This window comes from Oncorhynchus tshawytscha, linkage group LG07 (genome assembly GCF_018296145.1).
Source record: "Oncorhynchus tshawytscha isolate Ot180627B linkage group LG07, Otsh_v2.0, whole genome shotgun sequence".
In the NCBI taxonomy this organism is placed as follows: Eukaryota; Metazoa; Chordata; class Actinopteri; order Salmoniformes; family Salmonidae; genus Oncorhynchus; species Oncorhynchus tshawytscha.
The window spans coordinates 34068579-34095269 of NC_056435.1; the positions used below are offsets into that span (position 1 = coordinate 34068579).

Genomic DNA, 26691 nt, shown 5'->3' on the forward strand with positions numbered 1-26691 from the left:
GTGATTTTAAGCGTCTGTTTTGATCTCCGGCAGATTTGGTGTGGTAAACGTGAGGCGAGGCTGAGGTGAGCATGGCATACCTCAACCTCAATGGGATAGACAGGTTTGCTTGCTCCAAGTCATTTCCTTTTCATTGAAGTATTATTGAGCAGTTTGAAATATTTGTGATTATTTGTAAATATTGCCAATTGCACATGTGGACCATCATATTCAACTATAAGTAAAAGCTTAACTTCTGCACCTGATCCTGCATCACAATGCTCAGTTTGTCCTATAATATCTCATAGTACTATCCTTTCTCTGCCAGCGTCTAGGCACAAGGGACATAATTGGGCTCATATAGCAATACAGCAGTAGAGAGCTACATTAGTGACAATATGTATAAACCATTACTGAACAGTTAGATTGAAATAATAGCATTTCAGTGCCCACTGAGGGTAATTTCTCACCAGAGTCACCAAGAGTGATTTCCTGCTCAACCTCTGTTATAATAGAAAGCCCAAATGTAATGGTTTATTATCCTGATTTATTCCACATTAAAAATTCAAAAATGTTTCCCTGGTTCCATATGTAATATATGTCCTCAATCACACTATATAATTTTGCTATCAGTAAAACTGCTTCCTACGAACAATACTTGAAAGACTTTAAAATGCTCATTACACGGCAATATAATTATGCCAGCAATCTCTTTGCCTTTGCAACCAGTGTCTTCTTTAATACCTGGGAGTTAAATCTAATGTGACAAATTCAAAAGTGATTTTCTATTAAAAGACCTATATGTCCCCCTTTTCCAAGGATTAGATGGGGCATGTAATATGTATTAGATGCAATCAGAAGGGTATTTTCTGTCTTCGTAATAATACTATTAAAGAAAATAGGAATACGGTCATTAGTCGACTCGACATGGGAGATGTAAACGCAGATGTGGATTTAAAAACATAACCGTTTGAAATTGTTTTGAGCTGCTTATGTTGATCATTATGTGTGATCTACGGCTGTTGTGCTGCTAGTTGTCTGACAGTGTTGTATGAGGTAGCATGCTTAGAGCCTGTCCCCTGACTGTGACTGCCATGATAAGGCATCAACGCAAACAACAGGAGAGCATCTGACAGGCTATTTCTCTATTGAGTGGGACCTGGTGTTGTCATACTGTGAGAACCCTGCTTTAAATGGTCCAGACTGGGTCCCGCTGACTCTTTTACAGTAACCCCTCCTCTGTTCTACCAGTGAAGACAACAACAGCACATTGTAGTTGTAGGTCGGACCTGACATTCCTGACAACACCACACCTCGTCTTGTTGTTCCAGTCCTGGGGGAGTCTGGGAACATACACCCTGCCTCGCCCTCACACCCCACCCCGCCATGGTGGCCCCCATCGCCTCCGTCTTCCCCCTACCCCTCAGTCCTGTCTCCCTCGCTCCCTCTGCCCTTGTCTTGCATTTCCTGTAAACAGCAGGGTGGAGTGTAAGCCTATAAGGCAGGACTCTTCCTCCCTGGGGATTACCTGGCAATGACCTCAGAGGGCCTGGCTCCAGGCCTGCTGTAGCCCACGCCCTGCCCTGCCGCCCCATAGCCCTGCCGCACCAGAGACCGCCCAGCCACCACGGTAACAGTGGACAGCCACCACCCTCTACAACAATGCACTCAGGACGTCTCTCTGAGCAGAACTAACACAGCACAGAGGCAGAGAGGAACGACAAAGGAGAGGATACACTAGAGGCTGCACTAGGGAATTGCCAATCATACTGCTGTATCCCAAGGTCCACTTTAAGCCTTTTACCATAAGAGAAAATAATTATCTCTCTCTCTTTCTCTTGACATGAATCAAACCTGGTGTAAAATGTTGTATGCTGTAGTAACATTCTGACTTTGTGGTAACTATTTGCCTTATTTTGTGGGTATATCCCCTTGTCTCATTTCCGCCCACTGTCCCTTGGTCCCTCTGCCCTCAACAGTCCCGATCCTCTCTGTTGGGCGGCGAGAGAAGAGTGTTAAGTTAACTTCTGAATACATGCTCAATAAATCACCCTGCCATCATTGGCCCGCAGGGCTAGGACAGTAGCAATGTCAACCCCTCAGCAAGAGCTTAGCAGGAAAACATACACACGAATGCACACACACAAACACATATGCACGCACGCACGCAGGCAGGCACACACACACACACACACACACACACACACACACACACACACACACACACACACACACACACACACACACACACACAAAGACACAAAACAGACACAAAACAGACACAGCATCCCTGGCAACAGAAGTCTATCCAGGGAAAATGCAGCCGAGGCGACAGGACAGATAGGCCCCTTTAGATCAGTTAGGTTTCAGACTTCTAGCAAACAATGAGCCCAATCGATAACGTCACCAGCAGAAAAAGATCCTGCTCTGGGGGACTATTGTCTGAGAAATGGAGGAGATTCAAACGTGTGGCACATTGGTTTCCAACAAACTCCAGATAAATAGTGAGGTCATTGATCATGATAGGGAATGGTATTCATCCACGGAGACTCGCAGTGCCTATGAAGTCGACAATAAGCCTGGTTTTGTGAGAAAGGCTTCCCTCTGAGAAGACATGCAGGCTTTTAGCCTCTTCTAAAAGAGAACTTGCATGGAACTATGGGTCGAATATGCATTGGAAATAAGCAACATAATAAACTGTGAATCAAAATATACAATAATTGCATAATACAACTCTCGATCTAAAATGTCTAAATAAAAATAATGAATTCAAATGATCAATATACTGTAAGTGTGAAATAAGCAACTTTGCACGAAGCAACCATAAATGGCAGCTGTGGCAATTTCCAAGGAACTGGTGTGAAAATGCTTTTTTTTTTTAATGTTAAGAGGCCTGTAGTAATGGCCAGTCCCTATAAACGCACACCAGCCATCAAACAGGTGTCTAATTGTGACTGTGGGTGGCCTGGGCTGGCTGTAGAGAGTGGTGGCAGAGACCAACGAGAGGGACATTTGGTCCTACAGTAGCAGGTCCCAGTGATTGATCCTCCTATCTCTATCTCTCTCTGCTGTAAATCTCTCCATCCCTCCAGGGCTCAATCAAAGAGAGGCACTCAGGGAAACCGCCTTTAATAAAAGCGATCCTAAACTTAACCACAAATGTCAGAGACAAGAGAGCAATTAAACCAACCCACTCTTACTCCTCCCCCTTCTTTCTCGTTTTCTGCCATCACTTTGTCTCATTTCCATGGCTCTCCCTCTCTTTCTTCCTCCACTTTCTGTTCCTCATCACGCCTTTCCCTCCCTCTCTTTCTAGCACCCACTTTCTCTCTCATCTTTTGTAATCCAAGTCCCCTTGTCCTGCTTTCTACAGTACCTCTCTCTCTCCCTCTCTTTCTCACTCTCTCCCACCCACCCACCCACCCACCCACACACTCTCTCTCACTTTTAATTTTAACCCATAATTACTTCTATTGTGAATAAACCTGAGCTTTGTCTACGGTGTTCAGTCTGTGAGCTATTCCATCCCCTCAGACACACTATGAAGCGAACACCAGATGCGACCCTGAAATCCAGGAAATGAGAAAGCGGGATAAGCTCTCCCACAAGCATTGTCCATCTTCCCAAACTGAACGAGCCTCGTCAAATCAGGCTGCTCATCTCTCACAGAACATAACACTCTCCAAGAAATCTGGTCAGCCAGGAACTGATGTTCATTTGAGCTACAGTTATCTTGAAGCTGGTCTGGAGATTGCAATGTTGAAGAGATGCAGCCTGGCCAAACCAGTCCACTGGACGACGGGGGAGAGTGGTTATGGGGAAGAGCCCTCTCTGCCAACTAGGGTTGCAAAATTCTGGTAACTTAAAACAATTCCAAGTTTTTCAGAAATCACAGTAGGAGGATTTCAGGATTTCATGCTTATTCCCCCCTGATTCTAGGAATCATCCAACTGTGATTTCCAGTGAATTTTGGGAAAGTCTCTGGAATTTTGCAACCCTACTGCAGACTGTACACTATCTTTTTCAGTTCAGACGACCACTGAAGAGGCCCGACATCCGTGGTTGTGAATTTGTTTTACTGTATTACTGTACCTCTCAGGCTCCTGCTCAGGTGACTGGGGTTTGCTGTCGATCCCAGGGAAGCTGTTCATATCCACATAACCATCGTTGTCATTAGAGGGGGCCACTATGCGTTTGGGGTCCTCAAAGAAATCTGTGACTTTCATGGATCTGGTAGGTCTCCCGCCAGGGCGGATCTGGATGTTCTCATAGTCAGAGCTCATAGCTGGGATGTTCTCATATTCAGACGTGTCTGCACTGGGGAAGGAGATAGAGCGGGGTTTAGTCAGGGGGAGGGGCATGAGGGGGCGGCGGGAGCGCTCCTCGAAGGACTCCACCCTGGACACGCCCCTGCTACCATAGGCTTTAGGGTCTTCTTTCCTGAGGTCTTTGTAGAGCAGAAAGGTGGAGGGAAGGTCTGGAGGGCGCTGCTGGGGCTTCACCATACGGGACTGGGACTGAGGGGAGCCAGTGCTCCTGCGCTCCAGTTCCAGGAGTCTTGTTGGGCCATGGTGGCTGGACTCAGAGGAGGAGCGCGAGGAGCGTATGCTCCCGTCACCAAAGCCTTTAGTGTCCGTTTTCCTCTTGAACTTCAGGGTCAGGAAGCGCTTGAATGAGGACTTCTTCTTGGGCTTGTTGTCTGTGGACTCAGGAGAGACGCTGATCAGGAGGGATGGGGAGCTCTTAGTGACCGGTCTCTTGGTGATGATAGCCAGCTCAAAGGGAGGTGGGATGTCCACCAGAGAGGTTGGCATGGAGACATCGCTGGACGACTGGTGGCTCCGCTGAGAGAAGCTTCCGGAAGAAGTGCTAAAACATGGCAGAGAGAGGGTGTCATCTGTCCTTTTCATCCTGCCATCATCCTTCAGGGATTGGTCGGCCTCTATGTGAGCTCCCAATGACAGTTCTCGACCCTCTGCGGAGTATGAGTTTGGGTATAGTAAGAAGGGGCGTGGCTTCAGAGAGGGGATGAGTCTGTTGACCTCAGGCTGCTCAGGACGTCGCAGAGGTTCTCCGTTCTGGTCTAAGGCCACAGTACAGTAGTCATAAGTACTCTGGTACTCTGATGTCTCCTCGGGAACTGTCTCAGGGACATAACCCGAAACCTTCCCAGAGTAGGAGCGCGACCGCGTCACAATGCTCTTCCGGTCCAGAGACATAAAGTTCTCCCCCTCAGAGTCAAAGCCGGCCTCCTCATAGATGTGCTCCTCGCTGTCTGACTCTGAGTCATCGTGATAAGGTACGATGTGGCAGTCTAGCTCCTCTATGTCCTCCTCGAAGGCCTCTGTGGTGTGGGCGAACACCACCCTGTTGGTGAGCTCTGGGGTCCGTGTCCGGTCCAGGTCTGCTGGCACTGTGATGTTACACAGCCTGAGACGGGGCTGGCAGCTGTTCCGCTGGCTGGAGAAAGCCTGCTCACGCTTGGCTGTTCTCTCTCTCACACTCCTCCCTCTGATCTGCTTCCTCTCCGTGTCATCCGTCTCATCATCGTCCCCAATCTCCACATAGTCCTCTGATGAGGCACCGTCCAGCTGCTGAAAGTCATGTGCCTCAGGGCAGAGGGAGTCATCGATATCTGCGTATTCATCCACATCCTGTATGGCTGTTTCTATGTGTTGGGAGGATTGTTCAGGAGTGTCCTGGACCACACTCTCTCTCCGTTTAACCTCTAGCTCTTCCACATCGTCTGATGACAAATAATAAGGCTCTTGGTTAGAGGTGCCTGCTGTGTCCATCTCCTTTGCAGTGTGTGGTTTGTCACCACAGAATGTATCATCGTGATTCACCTCAGGGTAGGCGGCGCTCATCCTGTCAGCAGGCACTGCCTCGATGACGGAGTAAGGCCCAAACACATCCTCAGTGCTACCAGAGAAACGGAAATGGCCAGAGGGGTCCTTGGTGGCACGCTCAGGCTGCCACACACCTGTGTCACCGGGCTCACCAGTGTCACATGTGTAAACAGGCTCATCTGAGGGGCCAATCACATCGTAGGGATACTCCTCGCCGACGGGTGGGAGTGTACAGCAGTGTGCTCCCAGTAAGAGATCCTCTGCTTCCTCTTCAGCCTCATCAGTGGGTACCTTCCACTGTAAATATTCACCACCAGGTGAGCTGACTTCCTCTTCAAGCCCAATGTCAGTGTCTGCAGCAGGCTGACTAGGGGTGGTCCCATGATCATGATCTTCGGTGTCTGGTTCTTCAACATCTTCTTCTGGGTACCCTATAGGTTTATCAGATGTTTCAGTCTCCTCAGCTAAACTCTGATTATCTTCCTCCTCCGCTTTGATTCCCCCCCTTTCCTCATCTCCTCTCTCACACAGAAACACATTGTCACTCTCAGGTAGGTTCAAGTCATCTGCTGCAGTACAGTCTATCTCCTCTGCAGCAATGTGAGTGTCAGATGAACCAGTGTTTCCCATTTCAGATGCATTGTTCTCTCTCTCTATCTCATCCCCCTCCTGCTCATTCTCCTTCTCACCATAATCTGTGATGCCATTGTCATTAAGGATTTCCTCTGGTGCTGCTTCCTCCTGGTTGTGATCTGTGGAGTGGGGTATGGGGTCCTCTGACCCTTCCTGGTGGTCCTTAGGTTCCCCCTCTGAGGAGGTCAAGTCTCCATTGCTCAAACCGTGAGGGGGGCATTGCTCTTCCTCTGCCTCTGTCTCAGATGAGGAGGGTCTGGCCATTGCAGCGGTGGGAGGTTTGGGACCCCGGGTAGAGGGACAAGGCTTTGACATCAGTTTGGACTGCACCTTGATCGTTAGGTGACTACGGATCTTTGGTCGGGGAACTTGGAGTCGCTTCTGTAAATCTGGAAAGGAAATGACAGAAAGCGTGATTCATTGCAGTTCAAATACAATGTTCAACCTCAATAGTAGTTGAAGTAGTAGTTGAAGGTGCAATATCCTCCCTAGAATCATCTTTCATTAACCTTTTATACATTTGGTTGGCTTTTGGATGTATGGATATAAAACAAGCAACCCCTTAGCCTTGTTTTTATTTGGTAAGGGAAAGGCTGCAGATATGTCTCAAACTCCGTGACATGCAGATGGCTAGAGGGGACGCATCTACAGGAAAAACAACACACCCATAGGTAACATACTGTAGGAACAATAACATCTACCTGAGTGGAATACAGAGATGTATTGCATGCTCTACACTTTACAGCTTATAGGGCATGATCATAATGAAATGACATGTGGAGACAGACATAAACAAACTTTCATTGTCTTTTACCTCTATGTCAAAGTCCCCTGTTTAGAAAATCAGATACTGTATGCAGCATGTACCTCTCAGTCAAGTCCAGTGTTTTCTACCAACTTGCTTTGAAGGGTGGAAAACCTGTCAAAGATAGCTGACTGGTTGATAAGTCTTTTGGTGAAACACACCCTTACTTAACAAAACTTATACACCCCTGGTCTCTTCCTGTTATTTAGTACCTGCCCTGACGCACATCCTATTAAACTTTGTGTGCACTCTGTACTCTACCTCCTTGTCCATCTGTCTGCCTCTCTGTCTCTGTGTGCGTGTCTGGCTGTCTGTCTTGTCTGTCTGTCTTGTCTGTCTTGTCTGTCTGTCTGTCTGTCTGTCTGTCTGTCTGTCTGTCTGTCTGTCTGTCTGTCTGTCTGTCTGTCTGTCTGTCTGTCTGTCTGTCTGCCTCTACCTGACATCTGTCTGTCTGTCTGTCTGTCTGTCTGTCTGTCTGTCTGTCTGTCTGTCTGTCTGTCTGTCTGTCTGTCTGTCTGTCTGTCTGTCTGTCTGTCTGTCTGTCTGTCTGCCTCTACCTGACATCTGTCTGTCTGTCTGTCTGTCTGTCTGTCTGTCTGTCTGTCTGTCTGTCTGTCTGTCTGTCTGTCTGTCTGTCTGTCTGTCTGTCTGTCTGTCTGTCTGTCTGTCTGTCTGCCTCTACCTGACATCTGTCTGTCTGTCTGTCTGTCTGTCTGTCTGTCTGTCTGTCTGTCTGTCTGTCTGTCTGTCTGTCTGTCTGTCTGTCTGTCTGCCTCTACCTGACATCTGTCTGTCTGTCTGTCTGTCTGTCTGTCTGTCTGTCTGTCTGTCTGTCTGTCTGTCTGTCTGTCTGTCTGTCTGTCTGTCTGTCTGTCTGTCTGTCTGACATCTGTCTGCCTGTCTGTCTGACATCTGTCTGTCTGTCTGTCTGTCTGTCTGTCTGTCTGTCTGTCTGTCTGTCTGTCTGTCTGTCTGTCTGTCTGTCTGTCTGTCTCTCTCCCTGTTGTTTTCCAACACTGCTAATGAACTATTCCAGCAGACTCCCATTGAAGAACTCGACGCAGGAAGTCCACGAAGGAAGGACATTAACAGTGTTCCCTCACTCCTCCATGAACCCTTCTAGGAGTACAAATTCTAACAACACAAATGGACTTCCTTTTTGTCATTCTTCCCCTGACACACACACACACACACACACACACACACACACACACACACACACACACACACACACACACACACACACACACACACACACACGCACACTTTTTCTGAAAAGGTCCTTTCAGTGGGAAAAATAACAATAAAACAGAGAAAAAACAAACTTCCAGTCCCACAAAGTCCTTCTGCAAACAACAGGATATGAATTACGCAACAAGAATTCAATTAAAACAAACGGTTGAAAAACAAAGGAAAGATAGAAAAATGGGACCATGACTGTGCCAAGCTTACAGGATAATCATGAAATATCCCCCATCACATAATAACAACAATTCTATAAAATACTCTGTGAATAGGCCAATCACCACAGTGCAGTAGAAATGCAGTAGAGCTACCTTTGGCTTCACCTCTAAACTGGCATAAATAATCCCATCATACTGTACCCCATACAGTATAACCGATATAGGATTTTCAGATCCAATACGGATTCCGATTTTAGAGTGGAAATATTCACCGATATATCGCCTGATATTTTCAGAATTATAGCTGGAATTCAAAATATACCTTTTTTCTGTATGGATTGCGCTTAATAACATGCCACATGAATCGCCCGAACAGCCCAAGGACAGAACTACACAAACTGGTTCACCTATTATGGTTAATTTACTTTAATTCTGCAATAGCTGTTATCTCACCCAAAGTGAGATTTGACACCCTATTAGTTGATCTATCAAAGAAAAGGAAAAAGTCCTTTAAAAAAAATAACAACTAATCGAAACAATAACCTGTTTGGTCTCTAATCCTGTAGTGATTTTAGTTATTCAATTTGTTCTCCAATGCTATTTCAAGTGGTGTAGGAAAAAAAATACATTTGTTTAACACAAAATTGAGAAGTGCTAAATCTCTTTTGCTCTCTCGCTCTCTCTCACACACACATACACCCACACTTGGAGTATCCTTTATGTAAACACAGTAAGTAGATGAGTAGGCTATATCAGGCTCCCAATTTATTTTCTTGAATATGCATCGTCACTTGAATTTTAGCCTACATACCTGTGTTCATTTTGGGACATCATCCGCTATAGCAACCGAGAGTTATCCACGTGTTTTTTTTTTCAAACGCAGGAATCAACCGCCACAATATGTCCACAGGTTCTGTGAACTTATCCCAAATTCATGTTGAAAGTATTCAAGTGGTCTAAATTCAACATTTCACAATTTTCTCTGGTTGTTTTTCCAAGTACTGGCTACTACTCTACTACTCTGTCAAGGTAGTAGCTGTTTGCCTACAGAGCCGGCATCCCTTTTCTTTAGCTGATGCGCGACTGGTGCGCTCGCGAAGTATACCGGAGGCGCTCTGTCGCGCATCCTGAGAAGGAAGGTCTATTTCGCGGACATGGAACACTGACCAAACCCACTTCATCCACATTCAACTCAATAAAAGTTTTGCATTTCGAATTACAATAGCTATACATGTACACCATAAATTTATGTATTTCAAATGAGCAAATCGTTTTTTATAAATTGCAAATTATTTGTGACCTATTTGCCTACCTGAAATTGATTTATTTGGATTTGCTAGAACTTTCATGTATTTGACACGTCAGTACAGAGTTGGATGCATTGAATGTGTAAGTATCCCAGGCTATAAGCTTAATGAGACATTGTTCATATTAACAGGGTCGTTTTTAAGCATCTGGTTTCAGTGTCTCAAATTATTCACATATGACTAAAACAAATGTGCATTTAAATAAGAACAGTAGCTTTCCTTTTCATTATTGATGTCTTTATTGATATAGAATTAACATAATTTGAATCTGAGATAGGACTGAGTACTCAGTCAGCATAATCAGTTTGAGTCATGATAAACTTGTGTTGTAATATCTAATATTCCAGAACATATTTGTCCCTAAAACATTTCCAGAATGCTATGAACTCTAAAGTTCCCCAAAACAGTTTCTAAAAACAGTTTCTAAAAACAGTTTCTAAAAACAGTTCCCCAAAACAGTTTCTAAAAACAATTTCTAAAAAACAGTTTCTAAAACAGTTTCTAAAAACAGTTCCCCAAAACAGTTTCTAAAAACAGTTTCTAAAAAACAGTTTCTAAAACAGTTTCTAAAAACAGTTCCCCAAAAGAGTTTCTAAAAACAGTTTCTAAAAACAGTTCCTCAAAACAGTTTCCAAAAACTGTTTCTAAAAACTGTTTCTAAAAACAGTTTCTAAAAACAGTTCCCCAAAACAATTTCTAAAAAACAGTTTCTAAAACAGTTTCTAAAAACAGTTCCCCAAAACAGTTTCTAAAAACAGTTTCTAAAAAACAGTTTCTAAAACAGTTTCTAAAAACAGTTCCCCAAAAGAGTTTCTAAAAACAGTTCTTCAAAACAGTTCTTCAAAACAGTTTCCAAAAACAGTTTCTAAAAACAGTTTCTAAAAACAGTTCCCCAAAACAGTTTCTAAAAACAGTTTCTAAAAACAGTTCCCCAAAACAGTTTCTAAAAACAGTTTCTAAAAACCGTTTCTAAAAACAGTTTTTTTGGGACACCAAAAGCGTTTGCTATTGGCCCGACTTCCTGGCTCAGCATCTGTTGTATGATTGGAGGAAAGCAACCCTTTAAAAACCTCTCTTCATAACAGGAAACCTCTCTCCCTGTTTCCTGTACAACAGGCAACACTTCCTTAGCAACAGATGGACAAGGTTGGCAACATTAACCCCTTGGGTAGGCTAATGTGGGATGATTGAGTGGTGCTGTGGCTCAAGGAAAGCCAAACTTACAGTAATCTCCAACTGAGACTCAGACTCGGGCTGTTCAAGGACACAGAGACGTCCTGAAACACAGGGGGAGACTGGGATAGTCAACCACCTGGGGCCTCTTTTTTGGCAGCTCGCATCGCTGGTTAAACGGCCACACGTTGGGAAGGGACAATCTTACCTCTCTATTCTTTTCTTCTTCACACTTGAAGGTCAGACACTGCAGTTGATCCTCCTGGGGATAAAACAGAAGTGGATGGAGAAAAGTACAATAGAATAATCACCTTGAATCGCCGGAGGGCACATGGCCTGTGGACTGCAGAGGTATGCTATGTGTTACACGTAGCATGCTCCCCAGTCCAGATGGCTTGGTGCAGAAAGCACTGTGTGTTGCAGATCTATTAGGTCACAGTAGGTGATCCAGGTCCTTGAGACTGTATCTGAAATATGTTTTGCACCTGCTACTGTATGTGGAGTTTGTATTATGTTAAACAGGCTGATTAACTTGTGCAAAGCCTCAAATGATAACAGAGTGGAGTTTTGCTTGTTGTTGTCATGGAATATTCACGGCATATTAGCCTACTATTCAAGCCAGCCAGGTCAATGTTATATGTCAGTAGCTCAGTTGCAGTGCCTGCCCTTTTGTTATCCAGATGGAAAAGTAACTCTAAAGATAGCTCTGGCCTGGCACTGCCAGTTGTGTCTCTCTTTGGATTGTGCTGTATTCAGTGTAGCTAAATCTGACCTTTTTTGGTTTCACTATTATTTCACAAATATGATTTGCAACTGGAGGACGGACGGGTCTTGTGTAATGTGTCATAATAGATGTGGACAGAAAAGAGAATGGGTTCAGGGGTAAATATCCCTACAGACGTAGTACAGACCATAAAACAACATGTTTTGAACTCAGGACGCACATTTCCTGGACTACGAGGGTCTGTGCAGCGCTCTATCCCACCACCTGGAACACAGGCAGAGAGAGAGAGAGAGAGAGAGAGAGTGAAGACATCAGGAAAAACATGTCAAAGAACGAGAGAATAACCCGACCCCCCCATTCCCTCTGCTGCCCCAAACAGGAAAGAGATCAGGGAAAGAGGTCAGCAACTTGTTCCCAGTCCTCTAGACATATCGAGATGTTTCGTAACACCTGCTCTGCTACTGGACATGGACATGCTCAATGTTTTTGTCCCCAGTTTAAGTTGTCAGACATTATTTCTGTAATGCAGCCAATTACTGGAAACCACCGTTTTAGTTGGTATGAATTCTCACTGCCAAACATTGCAAAATGTGTCCTTACTGTGTGTCCTTGATGTATTACCTGTAAAGTTCAATTCAATGGAAATATTAGCCTTGATTACACTTTAGTTGGAAAGGGTTGTAGTGTACTGATGAGTGTGATTTCAGAAAGCGATCAAGGAGAAATTCTTATCTCCTTAAAATGACCTCAACACCTTTGTAATTAATGGATGGTAAAGTGTGACACACGTCTGAAACACTGAAAGAGTATTGGCACATTTTATTGATCACAAACCTAGACAACCAATAAATCCTTTAGAGACTTGCTTGTTTGACCTGAGGTTTATACCCAAATGAAGTCACTTGAGTATTGAAGCATGGAAATTAAATGAAAATACAATCAAATTAAGACAAACCACTTCAATGAATTCAGTTGATTGCATGTAAATTGACCTGCGTCAGATGAATATCGTGACCCAAATCCACAGAAATAGCACATCTGGCCAAAGAAGCATAGGTATTTTTCTCTATACCAAAAGTAAAATTAAAAAACCCTGGTGTCAGAAATGTGCGTATACTACAGTATGCTCTCACAACAGCATAAACTAAGGACCACTACTCACACCTCCCCCAGTGACACAGCCTGGAGCACAGTATTGCAGTAAACAGGTAGACCTGGGACGTCAGCGCTTTATCAAAAAACAGCAAATACAGGCTTTATTCCCCACAGGCCCAGGAACCTCCAACCAATCAATACGGCAGGCTTGTATCACCACAGCCACCGAAACCAACCCAGATTCCATAATACATATTGCAACAGCCTTATGTCTGGTTATTTTATTTACTGCACTGTAACCTTTGTGTTAGTACTGGGTATAATAATTGTAGAGTTTCTCCTCAGATGTGCGGTGCTTGAGAGTTTTGTGCATTATGTCTCATTATATGGCACTTCTCTGGATTCTCTGTAATGATCTTTGTGTACATTGAAAAAGGTAAACGCCTACATACGAATTAAATGCCTCTAGCTGTGTTTCCCCAGTTAATAACAAGGTATTATTCCTGTCTGTCTAAAGGGCAGTGCCACTGTACAATGGCTGTCGAATCCCTTAGAATTAGCCGAGAGCCTGGAGAATAAGAGGTCAGCTTCTGATAACAGACCACTTTGTTATTAGACTTTCTCTATTCATAGAGAGACAGTCCTCCAAGCTTGACTGTAAAAACAGCAATTTATAGGCTCAAAATACAACCCCTCAAGAAGCATAGTAAAAAGAGTTGTGTGTGGCCTTTAAAATAAAGCACTATGGCACAATCAAAACATTAGCCGATGGCCTTTAGCCAGATAGATTTATGAGCACTGTAAAGATCTATCCTATTGAGAGTGTTTGTGCACATACTGTATATGGCTTTATATTTTCCTCATTCTCTGCAACGTGTTTCTGTTTTTCATCGTAATAGGACTGAACAGTTACGGTTATGTCTCATGGTTCTGCACATGGTATCATGTGAAATCCCTAGTTGTGTTATCAGGCTCAGTATAGCCTGTGGTACTAAGGGGCGGGTCTTTGTCTGAAGGAAATATTAGGATAATGAAACAATTCCTTTGCCTGGATTTGCTCCTCCTGTGGACTGTGATCTTTCAGCCAAAGGAGACTGGGAAGATGTAGATACTACTGTAGCCCCAAAAATATATTTGGCAATGCTTTGCATTGATTAGGCATTATTCCAGTGTAACTATATGGAAATAAGTTATGTGATTACGCTGCACAAGGATTTAACAAAGAAATGACCGCAGCAGTAGATATTTTTTGCTCAAGAAGTGGAAAGTCCATTTAAACGTTTATGCAAAATGAATAATAACTTCAACACAAACTATAACTCAGTGGTCGTTTTGTAAGCCGAGGCTATGTCGTCGAACCTTAACGGTGGGGAGAAAATGGAGTGCATTTACACAGGCACAACCATAAGAAAGAAAACATGTAGGGGGTTTCACATTGCATTGACAATGCATCTTTCGTCACTCTGCCTGTGTGTATATATGAATGAGTAATGTGACATCTGGGTGCTGGTTTGCTCAGCGATAGCCCACTACAGAAGTAGGGAAAACACACAAGGTTGTTGTTTTTGGTTCTTCCGCCAGACCTGTGTGACTTTTACACAAAGATGACAGGGTGGTCTCTTATCCCCACCACCCTCCCCAAAACACTGCTTCTTGGCAGCTCAGAGCACTTCCTTCTTGCTCAGGGCTGTCTGTTGGGACAATATCAGTAGCTCCACCTTTTTTCCTCTGCCTTTGATTAATTACGTATTTTCTCTTTACTGACGGACAGGAAATTAGAAATCTAGGTCAAAATAACATTGTTATTTAGTAATATGGGAGCGCCGGTCTACGAGTGATGCATATTCAGCATTCACAGCTGACACTCAAAAGTGTCATTCTAAACTCATTTTTTAATTAATGCCATGCAGAGTATTTGAACTGAGTTTTGACAAATGTATACTGTCCAAACTTCACCTATCGGGTGTAAACTGAATGTACTGTATGTGTATGTGAGTTCTCCTGCCCTTCAGAGGAGGAGATATGGGACCAGTAAGACCACTGGACTGTTAAACTGCTCTGCGTGTTGTTCACTAGGAGTCTAAATGGGTCGTCATGAATCAGTCTTGTTCTATACCAGCAGTCAGTGGTACACATCAAAATATAATGAAAGTGTAATTGTCACATGTTTCATAAACAACAGATGTCAACTGTAAGTAAAATGCTTACTTACAGGCCCTTCCCAACAATGCAGAGAGGCAAATATAGAAAAATAATAACTCTAGGATTAAATACGTAATGAGTAAAGATAACATGGCTATATACACGGAGTACCAGTACCGAGTCGATGTACAGGGGTACGAGGTAATTGAGGTAGATATGTACTGTACATATACACTAGGTAAGGTAAAAGTGACTAGACAACAGGATATAAAATAAACCGTAGCAACAGCGTATGTGAGGAGTCAAAAGAGTTAGTGCAAAAAGGGTCAATGCAGATAGTCCAGGTAGCTATTTGTTTAGCTATTTAGTAGTCTTATGGCTAAGGGATAGAAGCTGTTCAGGGTCCTGTTGGTTCCAGACTTCGTGCATCTGTACAATTTTAAGGGCCTTCCTCTGACCCTGCCTGGTAAAGAGGTCCTGGTTGGCAGGGAGCTCAGCCCCAGTGATGTACTGGGCCATACGCACTGCCCTCTGTAGCGCCTTACGGTCGGATGCCAAGCATCTGCCATACAAAGCAGTGATGCAGCCAGTCAAGATGCTCTCATTGGTGCAGCTGTAGAATGTTTTGAGGATCTGAGGGCCCATGCCAAGTCTTTTCAGCATCCTGACATGTTGACTACACCGCTAGCGTCGCGTACATGTTGTTATTCAATTATTGACATACATGTTATTCAATTATTGCACCCACACTGCTCCCTGCGTTGCCAAGGGCTAAAATAGAAGTCAGTTCTATTTGTGACGCAGATCGCGCTGCAAGTCCTGCCTCTCCCATCTCCTCATTGGTTTATAGAAGCAGATACCCACGTGCCATCTCCTCATTGGTTATACCCACGTGGGTGACTGAAAGACGAACGGAGGTCGGTGGTGGTAATACACCTTTTATGAAAGTTAGTTGCCAATCACAATATAAGTCCAAAGAAGAAAAAGACTGGAAGGAGGAAAGATGACTAGAAACGATTCGGTTGACCGTTTTATGTGTGGATTAATTGTCGGAGTAGAGGAGCTTGTACATTTCAGGTAAAATAACAACCCAATGTTTATATCCCAGGACAAATTAGCTAGCAACAGCAAGCTAGCTAAATAGGACAAATTAGTTAGCAACTGCAAGCTAGCTAAATTGCCATAAATGTTTAATGCTTTTTGACCTGTCCCCAAATTAATATATTTGGTTCAGAGTTTGTTTTGATATTTTAACCTGCGTGTCTTGATCATGTTTGGTGTGGGGGGGGCAAAATCAATTTGCGTACGATGGAGCACGCACGCGGCCGGTTTGGGTATGGTGTGAGGAAGAAGAGGCGTTGTTGTGACCTCTTCCAAACTGTGTTGGTGTGTGTGGACTATGTTAATTCCTTATTGATTCCTTAGGGATGTGGACACCGAGGAACTTGAAGCTCTCAACCCGCTCCACTACAGCCCCATTGATGTGAATGGGGGCGTGCTCGGCACTCCGTTTCCTGCAATCCACGATCAGCTCCTTTGTCTTGCTGACGTTGAGGGAGAGGTTGTTGTCCTGGCACCACACTGCCATGTCACTAACCTCCTCTCTATAGGCGGTATCATTGTCATTGATGATCAGGCCTACCACCGTCGTGTCATCTACTGTACAGTACAGGACGTGCCCTTAAAGTTTTGTCCTCATGTCTTTATCCCTTTTTTTTCTTCTTTTTTTTTTACCCCTTTTTCTCCCCAATTTCGTGGTATCCAATTGTTTTTAGTAGCTACTATCTTGTCTCATCGCTACAACTCCTGTACGGGCTCGGGAGAGACGAAGGTAGAAAGTCATGCGTCCTCCGATACACAACCCAACCAAGCCGCACTGCTTCTTAACACAGCGCGCATCCAACCCGGAAGCCAGCCACACCAATGTGTCGGAGGAAACACTGTGCACCTGGCAACCTTGGTTAGCGCGCACTGCGCCCGGCCCGCCACAGGAGTCGCTGGTGCGCGATGAGACAAGAATATCCCTACCGGCCAAGCCCTCCCTAACCCGGACGACGCTAGGCCAATTGTGCGTCGCCCCAAGGACCTCCCGGTCGCGCCCCAAGGACCCAGGGTCTCTGGTGGCACAGCTGGCGCTGCAGTACAGCGCCCTTAACCACTGCGCCACCCGGGAGGCCCTTTATCCCTTATTTACATTCATACATTTGAGTAATTTAGCAGACGCTCTTATCCAGAGCGACTTGCAGGATCAATTAGGGTTAAGTGCTTTGCTCAAGGGCACATGAACATATTTTCCACCTAGTCGGCTCTGGGATTTGAACCAGCGACTTTTCAGTTACTGGTACAACGTCTTAACCGCTAGGCTACCTGCCACCCAATGTCCGCCGTTATGTCCAGGGATGTTCTGGTTTACTCAAGATAACTTCTGTCACGATCTCCTGATATAAGCAGGACATACCACACCCCACGTTCCTAGGGTCCAATGGGTGGGCAAGGTGACCCTCCTGTAGGTAACAAGCCAGTGGGATTCTCTGTTGAGGACCTCTGAGGTACTGCTCAGACTAAATGGCACATAGTGTGTCATCCATATTCAGATCTCTGTGCGTCTGTTGTGTCCTCCACACGCACAAACCCACACATACCTTTTGTGAGGGTTGTTTGTGGTCAGGGTTTTGCTGCGGTGGTCTTAGCAGGAGCTCACATGCACAAGAATCCCCAGGAGATGGAGGGAGGATGCTCCGTGCACTGGCTATTGCCTTTCTCACCAGATCAGCATAAATGGCAAAGTCAATTTTCATTTATGGCAGTACAATAGCAATGTTATTAAGTGCAAAATATGTTTTGGAGGGTTTGTGCATGTTTAAATCAGCATGTCCCAAATAAACGTAGCTGTGTGGGGCATCAGTAAAAGGACATTCGATGAAAGGGGGACTTTTCAATGGGATATGTTTGGTGACATTATTTTTCTGTATCTTTGCGTTTTTGTCCTGCCAACCTCCATATCAACTGATGTCTATCACTCTGGGCACCTGAATTGTGATGGATTTGCTGTTGCCATGGCAACACATGGGGTCAAAGAGGTCTGTTTTTGATACAACGATCCCCCCTCTGAATGTCACTAATCACTGTCTTGTGTAAACAGTTGACGACGGATATTGTTTGTCCCTTTATTATCAGTTTTCAAATGAAACCACCATCTCTCCTTTTCTCCAGGGTTAAACTCCCCTCCTTCACCTGTCTTTTGTGATTCCAGTCGTTATTGCCCAGACAGGGGCTCGCCTCTTGACAAGGATTAGGGATATGTTGTGTCATTCGTCATCATTATATGGATCCACTGTTGAGGCACCATTGCAGTAAATGAGAGATTAAACCTCAACTAACCGGGGCACTTTACCCTAAGTGGGCAGTAAAAAGGAATAGCTCTTGATAAAGTGTTGTGGAAAGTGCAAAGCGTGTATAGTCTGTCTGTGTGTGTGTGTGTGTGTTTTGAGTAGCGTTTCATTTCTCTGTAACGAGGTTGTGGCACATAAAGGTGAGACCCAGCTGGGGTCGGAGCTGGAGCAGCAGACAGCTGCCTTTATCCGTTAACCTCTTAAACTCATACACAGCCTTAAACGGCCTTTACAACCTATTTCCTTCAGACCTCATTTGTCACTCCTCCAGTAAAACCCAATTTCCCTCCGACCACTGAGCACTGTCGAAATGTATCTGACTGTTAATGAGTAATAGATGTGGTGATAACTCGAGAACAGCTCACTCAATCATAATCAAATACAATTGATTAGATAGACGAGATTTCTCAAATTGCATCCCGATTCATGAGCTGTGGTATTAAGTAGCGCAGTTGTTATGGCAGCCGCCTCTCTCTTTTGGAGTGGCATTCACGGTCTTGATAAAGCCATGGTGGATTGACCTTGACATTGTTAGCATAAGATCTCAACGTTGTGGCAAGACAAACACAGATTCTCAGATTCCACTGAAGCGGAGCAGACAGATTGACAAGGCAGACTGAACAGACACACACTCACACAAGCTGCACACTAGCACACACTCCATGTGAGGGCGGAGTCGAGTGTACGCCATTTTCAAACATTTACTCTGTTTCTGAGGGCTCTTGGGAAAGTGTATAAAGAGCAGGTACACATTTGAAATGTTTCAGTAGCTTGCTGCATTGGATGGAACACTATCATTTCTTAACCTCTCCACCAGAATGTCTGCTTGTGATTTATGTGGCACTTATAACAACCACTGACCGCTTATGTTGAAGGTGCAGTGTGAGGATGTAGAGATCTCTATGCTATGAGTGATAATAAAACAAAGAGCAGGCACAGACAAGCTTTAGCGATTGTGCTACTGCAGCTGATACAGGTTCTCACAGGAGGGAATGCTGTCCTTTCTACTACAACAGATTTGATGAGTCCTATCATGAGTTTGTGCTAACACAGACATGAATGGGTCATAAAATGGAAAACATCATCCTCAGGGCAAACTCACTATTGAAATCCTATTATCTTCAGGTTGGACATAATATGATATGTGCTTATTCTGCAGAATAAACACTTGCTCTGTTTATTATATCAGTTTCAGAATTTCCCCCCTCCTGCCAATGGGGAGGGGGTGGCCTGTGCTTATGCTCAACTGCACTTTTCATTACCTTACTAAGGTAAGGTGAGGAGGTTAGGAGTAACAGAGGTGAGGGAACACACTTCCACGTTGCTTCTATAGCTGAGGAGAAATGAGAAGAAACGTTCGGAGTCGTTTTTTATTAAAGTGTCAGCAGACAGTGAGATGTGACAGGCAGGGAAATGAAGCGCTGGTGGATGGTGAGGTGGAACAGGAGATGTCTGACTCAGATACTACGGTAGGGGACTAATTAAGACCTCCACGGGCAACAGCATAGTACACTCCACAGTACAAGTAGGCGGGACTAGAATAGCCTTTAAATGCGCAATATGCCTGGTTGCTAACATTCTAATGGTTTGCCTAATTTCATTTTACGTGACAAAGCAAGCAATGTATCGAGTGTAGAGAATCATTGTAGCATCTAAACCACTAAATGTATTGCAGAGCTTTGATAGGAATTCCAATCAAGGCTACATTATTTATCAATCATATTACAAAACATAGCGACAGTCTGATTAGACATGATGAAGACCACATTTCTGAGATGTCTGATAAAATAACCTCCAGTCCAGACGGATCCTGACCTGTAGGCCTAGACCTTCTAACCAATCAAACCTGCTTTTTCTCTCTTAGAGGACAGAGCCACCTCAGTCGTCTCATCTCGTCTGATATGTGCATCACTTACTGCAAGGAATAATGGGAGAGATCAGCCACCACAAAGGCACCCACAGAAACATCTCCAGCTCAACCTGATTACTGCATTGTTGGAGCGGGAAGCATAAGCATTTCTCTGCACTGGTGATAACATCTGCAAAATATGTGTACACAACCAATAAAATCTGATTTGATTTCATAATGACAGCTAATACACCTTCCGTAGCATGATCAATTGACGCAACTTTCTCAACACGCCAAACAACTCAGCAATTAAAATGAATAGAAATCATAACGTCCACTTATACTCACTGGAAGGAACAGACGTGTTGACTGTGTTGGTATAAAAGGTCCATCCTCTGATTCGTAGTGTATGTGTACACTTATAGACACCCTACTCATTCTCCCTCAGCGTTTATCTTGTAAACCAATGTAATTAACAGAACGTTTAGCTAAACATCGACCTGCAGTACATATTTTACACGTCATTCTCCACGCCGGTTCATTTAATTGTACCGCCATTCAAAGTGACAGCAGCATCTCCCTGAACACCACTTAGTAAACAGAGTAATACCGTGATTAAAATGTTTCACTGCCTCAGTACGGCTAATATCTGTTTTCTACTTAAAACACTCTCTTATTACATTATACCTTATCCCTTTGATCTCTTTCTTTCCCTGATGATATCACTTCCTGAAATAATACTTGTTTATTACAAAGACCCTAGTATGTACTGTATTATTCATATAAAGTAATGAAGTTTTACGGTCAGCCACGATGGTAATAAAGGCAGCGTGTTGAGAGAAGCAGGATGAATGAGGGAAGCTATATTATAAAGAAGGGCTGTTTGGCATCCTATTGAAGGCCATTAAATGTGATCGTGTCCTTTAATGCTGAACACAGCGCCAGGCTGCCAGCCACACCAGGCATAAATCCCAGCCTCTTCTTTGAGTCATCAGGTTTCCACGTGAACATCCAGTCTCAGCACATATAGGCTAAGTGATCTAACGTGTGTGTGATCAGCGGAGTATACGTTCAAATGTATGCGTTCAGTTGTACAGTGTCCTCAGAGACTTAATGTGTCCCTCCCTCTGTTGCGGAGCGCGGACAAAAGATTTGATTCACGTTCTGCCCTGATTAGCAACGCTCTCTCTACCACTCTCTCCTCCCATCTCTTGCTACTCTTTCATCCTATTCTTCCCCCTATCTACAGTATAGGCCCATCTACCTCTTTACACACCTACCATACCTTCTCTGAAATAACATTTTAAAAAACAGTGGAAGAGCTGCACAGTAGCTACCACATCTCACACAGGTTCTGTATTAGTGTTGTACAGCTCACTGGAAGTGTAGTGCATTGTACCTTCCTGGGGAGCACTGTGGAGCTGAATTTGTACAGTAGCTGTGGAAGAGCAGTATTTGTACTGTAGCTGTGGAAGAGCAGTATTTGTACTGTAGCTGTGGAAGAGCAGTATTTGTACTGTAGCTGTGGAAGAGCAGTATTTGTACTGTAGCTGTGGAAGAGCAGTATTTGTACTGTAGCTGTGGAAGAGCTGTATTTGTACTGTAGCTGTGGAAGAGCAGTATTTGTGGTGTTGTGATGGACTGGTGCAGGGATTGAAACAGGCGGGCAGGAGTAGATTTCACCTGTCTGGTTCTAATCTACCAGGGGGTTGGACCTACAGGCAGATAGGGTCACTCTGAAAAAAATAAAAACACTGGGTTAAATTCACCAAATCTAGATTGGGTCACAGGAGAGTCTATTGTATGAACTACCTCATCTCCACTGTGCCTTGGGGACCAATACTTATAGTACAGAATGGGCTTTTACGAGATGAAGATTTCAAAAAAGATAATGTTCTTTTTATGTACATCAATTGTTGCTATTTATCATTTGTTCATGACATATGACAAAACTGTTCAGCTGAAGTATCACCAAGGGAATCAAATTTCTGTGGAAAAGATGTTGTTGATATCAAACAATATCTTAAGGGTTTTGGTAGATGTCTGCCCCCTTGGCAGTACAGGGAGAAGAGATGTGGAGATGAGAATATTGAGTAAATATAGCCCGTCTTTTGATGAATCCCAAAGTGTTCATGCTCTTACTCGGATTGATTTGTTGCGATACAACACACGGAGGAGCATCTAGCATCTAGTACCTAGTTGGATATTATGCAACATTATTGGAATGTTATAGAGCTCTACAGGTATACTACCATAGCGGTTATGTTTAAGTAGCAGTAAATCAGTAGTGTACCGCCTTTAGAGGATTTAAAATGAGTGGCTGTACAGATGGGACCTCCCTAGCTCTAGTCAAGTTAATATGGTAATATCAGGCCCAGCACCGCCCACCTCCTCAGTAGACACAGGCCCAGGATTTACTCTTGTTGTTACCTCAGCAGAGCGTTTCATTTCCTGGCCATTTGGGTCTGTTAATGGTACAAGCAGGCGTGTGTCAGTACTGGCAATCACTCAGGGTGACGCTGGGAGACAGTGACACACAGCAGCATCATTACCACAGGCAGAAGACAGACTACCCCTCGCGCCTCCCCGTACTGGCTACACATGATCAGGACCAGGCTGAATTGGCTGGGGTGGAGAGAGGATACTAGTGTGTGTGTGTGTGTGTGTGTGTGTGTGTGTGTGTGTGTGTGTGTGTGTGTGTGTGTGCTATGATGAACACATTGTTACAGAACTGGTTTTTAATCAAGAGCCCATCTCAGTTGTGAACTCATGAACACAACACAATATCGTAGGTTATGGAAAATACTGAGCATACTTAACAATAAATGCCTTCTTGCGTTCTTGTGGGTAGTGTGTTCCTGTGACTCCCCATTTGGTCAAGTACAACGGGATCATTCTAAATAAGCACGTGAGTGACACTTATTGTCTTCTCTCTGGGTGCCTGAAGGATGAGGAGAGTCATTCTAAGTCACTGTCATGGAACTCTGTCCCCACTGTTTACCATACAATATAAAAAAATGCACTGACTTTGCTGATAACTACTTTATTGCGAAAACATGTACTTACGATGACGGTGATATGTGGTTGTCTCACCTAGCTATCTTCTGAATGAATCAACTGTAAGTCGCTCTGGATGAAAGTGTCTGCTAAATGACTAAAATGTAAATGTCATTGTATGACTAGAAAGAAATAATGTGGCCTATTTATGTAGTTACATAAATGCATGTACATGTACACCTGGATATCCCATTTTAGAAAACCAGAACCACAGTGTAGCCACAGGTGAACAATCTTATGATTCATTAATGCTCAAATGAATGCTCATTATGAACGAAACAGCTCATATTGTACTCTCAACTACTGGCAAGAGTCGTAACAATTAAATGATTATGGGGTGCTGCTGTTAAATTGAGTGATAATGGCAGGACATTAAATCCCTTTTTATTACTGTGCATATTGGGGATTCCATTCCATTATATGTGCATATAAAATGACTAATTATCTCAGAATGCGAGATCTACAGCTACAGTACCTCTGTGCCAATCTGCTGGTGGGGCGAAATGGGCTATTAGATTGCAGAAACATACATTTGAAGATACAAAACCCACAATTCACAAGTTTTCCTTTAAAAGTGAATTGGCCAAGTCTGTGGTTCATGAAGTGTTTAATAAAGGCATATTGTCAGAGAAGAGAGACAGGCTGAGGGCCCCACACTGTATCCCTATCGCCAGCACAGGGCCTGCAGCACTCCCTCCACTCAGCCACCCCCTCCTCAGTAATGTCCTCAGCGGAGAGGAAGGATATACCCCACTTCCTAGGGCTCCACCCTGCCCAAGCCCAGTGTACCGAGAGAAAAGAGGAGGGTATACAAATGTGGGCCTGAAAGACTCTCCAGGGGATGAACCTGAGGGTGGGAACAGACACACATGAAGCACCAGTCCAAAGCCTCTCCACTACAAACACACGTTCACCCATTGGAAAATGTTGGAGGAATGGAGCATCTGTCTGTTAAGGTCCATCATATAAGCTTGTTCCAAAATAGCGCCCCTTTGTCCAGCATTGCAGTGGTAGGCCTGCCTAACAATGTTATATGTGTTATGCCTTGTACATGTATGCCCCTGTGACGTCAATACATATGCTGGATACTGTGTACCATAGGGCACTGAGGTTTGTCACTCATTCTAAAGCTCTCACTCATTACTGTACCCTCTATACAAGAGTGGGCTGGTAATCCTTAGCTCTTTGGAAATTAAATCCTTGGCACGTTTTTATTTATACTTGTGTAACTACATTGCCCAGCAGACAAATTAAAACTATCGCCTACACTCACATGACCGACTATGTTTTGTTGATTGTGCCTAAGGCCTATATAGAGCTAGGGGAAAAAATATTTCCAGTTCTCCGCCCCCTCCGCTTGGAACAAGCTTCTAAGGGTCCTGAAATTACAGGAGCTTGTCTTTTTAAATTAGTTTAAAGATAGGTTAAATAATATAATGGAAAATGAAGTGGGGGGCTGTCAATGTTTTGACACCTAGTTGCACCACATTTTCCCAAACCATTTTGCAGTTTTTTCGTTTTTGAACCGTTTCCCTCTTGAGTTCCAAATATCCATAACGGTTGCCGCAGCATAAGTTTTTTATGAGAGTGATGTCAGAATGCACAAACTGTTCCAAAATGTGATTGTTATGCAACAAGACAGTCAACCTGCGCTGCCCTCAAACCAATGCACACTGCCTGCTAATTATCTGTAGGCTATGTTTCAACTTGTCCATTTCTAACTATTTTCTAACAAGTTTTCATTTCTAACAACAGTTTGAATTGAGGTGTGTTCTGCCTCCTCATTAATTCACATAAGAAGTAGCCCATTTCATTGTTGCGGACAATTTATGTTTGAGGATTTACTGAGCTGGACAAACTGCTGTCTTTAACAAGAGCCCAAGCACTTCCCCAGTGTTTCCCAGAACAAGTATGAAGACATTGTGCATCTCTAGTCAGAACAGAACTTGCACAAACTTTTCCCCCTGGCTCATTATACAGCTGGTGCCCTCATTGCCCTCATTGTTGTTTTACTTACAAATAATAACTTTGGACATGTGTACATCGAAGATGTGTAATATGCTGATAAGTGGCCAAAGTGAGCTAATATTTTTCCAGTGGGCGCAGCAGTCTTTGACTTTGACTTTGTTTATTTGCGTCTATAGTGAATGGCATTCGGACGTTTTTGCTTGTCAAACATAAACAAACATGGCTCCAATCATAAAGAATTTTGCTGTTGTTAACTGCTGTGACCCGCATCTCTTTTCTAAACAATATTAAATGTTTCCCTTGTGCTCGCTCACCAGAGATGTGGTACATTGCAAACAAGTCTAGCTGTTAGGTCGCTAACTCGTGTTTTTTTTTGTCAACTACATAATGTACAAAAGTCAACAAGAAGCAGCAGCAAAGAAATTATTTTGATGAAACACTCATCAATGTCATGCCAATATTTAAATGAGGGGCTGTTCATTTTTCTGGTAACCTGTTATTTAGACTGGTTTATGGAATGAATTTGGCTGTGGATGTGTTCACATTTATCTTTTACAATAAAGGGTGAAATTTGGTAATAAAGTTGAGTACCTTTTATTTCCCATCATTACAAAACATTGTTTTGATGCTTTTCAGACAACAATGCTGTTCAGATGCATTTGTTGCATCATATGTTCTGTTGCTACTGTTCCAACCACATATTTGTGATGGTACGCTGCAGGGACCACTCAACAATGATCACAAATATGTGTCAATTAAGCTGTGCTTTGTGTTTTATGTTGTAAATGTGTCTGCAACTTTGTCTGCTGCTATTTAGGCCAGGTCTCTCTTGTAAAAGAGATTGTTAATCTCAGTGAGACAAAACTGGTAAAATAAAGGTAAAAAATGTATAATAAATAAACTGTCCATAGTCAAATAAATAATTCCAGGTTCTTTGTTTTGTTCAGCAGATGAAATTCTGCAGGACTGGGGATAGGTTCTTATCTCTCCAACGTAATCTCATTCAGCATGGGGAGCCAATGCTATTGGAGGAACACAAGACATGGAATGACAGGAAGTATACTGAGGAGGACAGGAAATAAGAAGCACAAGCAGGAATAAACGGGGTTGAAATAGCCGGAGAGGAAATTTCCGTTCCTCTGTTTGAAGGCTTTCTTGTAGTTATATTCCTGTTCTGTGTTTGAAAGACACAGCCGGTGCTTCCCTGTCAGATGCAGGTACTGATAGGAAGATCACATTCAAACATCCAATACAATGATACAGATCAGCACAGAGGAGACACCAAACCACTTCTCCCTGTCTAGAGGCACATAAG

The 26691-nt window shown here is 43.7% G+C and overlaps 1 protein-coding gene across 2 annotated transcripts in view; it reads right to left on the reverse strand.

Annotated features, from left to right (window-relative positions):
• LOC112254423 (FYVE, RhoGEF and PH domain-containing protein 5) overlaps nucleotides 1-9773 on the reverse strand; it is a 46031-nt gene extending 36258 nt beyond the window's left edge. For both annotated transcript variants that reach the window (XM_024427003.2, XM_024427002.2), the window contains exons 1-2: nucleotides 9481-9773; nucleotides 4072-6850 (exon numbers count right to left, since the gene is read on the reverse strand). In XM_024427003.2, coding sequence (XP_024282771.1) covers nucleotides 4072-6850; nucleotides 9481-9490 — 2789 coding nt within the window. In that variant the 5' untranslated portion in view covers nucleotides 9491-9773. The remainder of the gene's footprint in view (nucleotides 1-4071; nucleotides 6851-9480) is intronic.
• Nucleotides 9774-26691: the final 16918 nt, after the last annotated feature.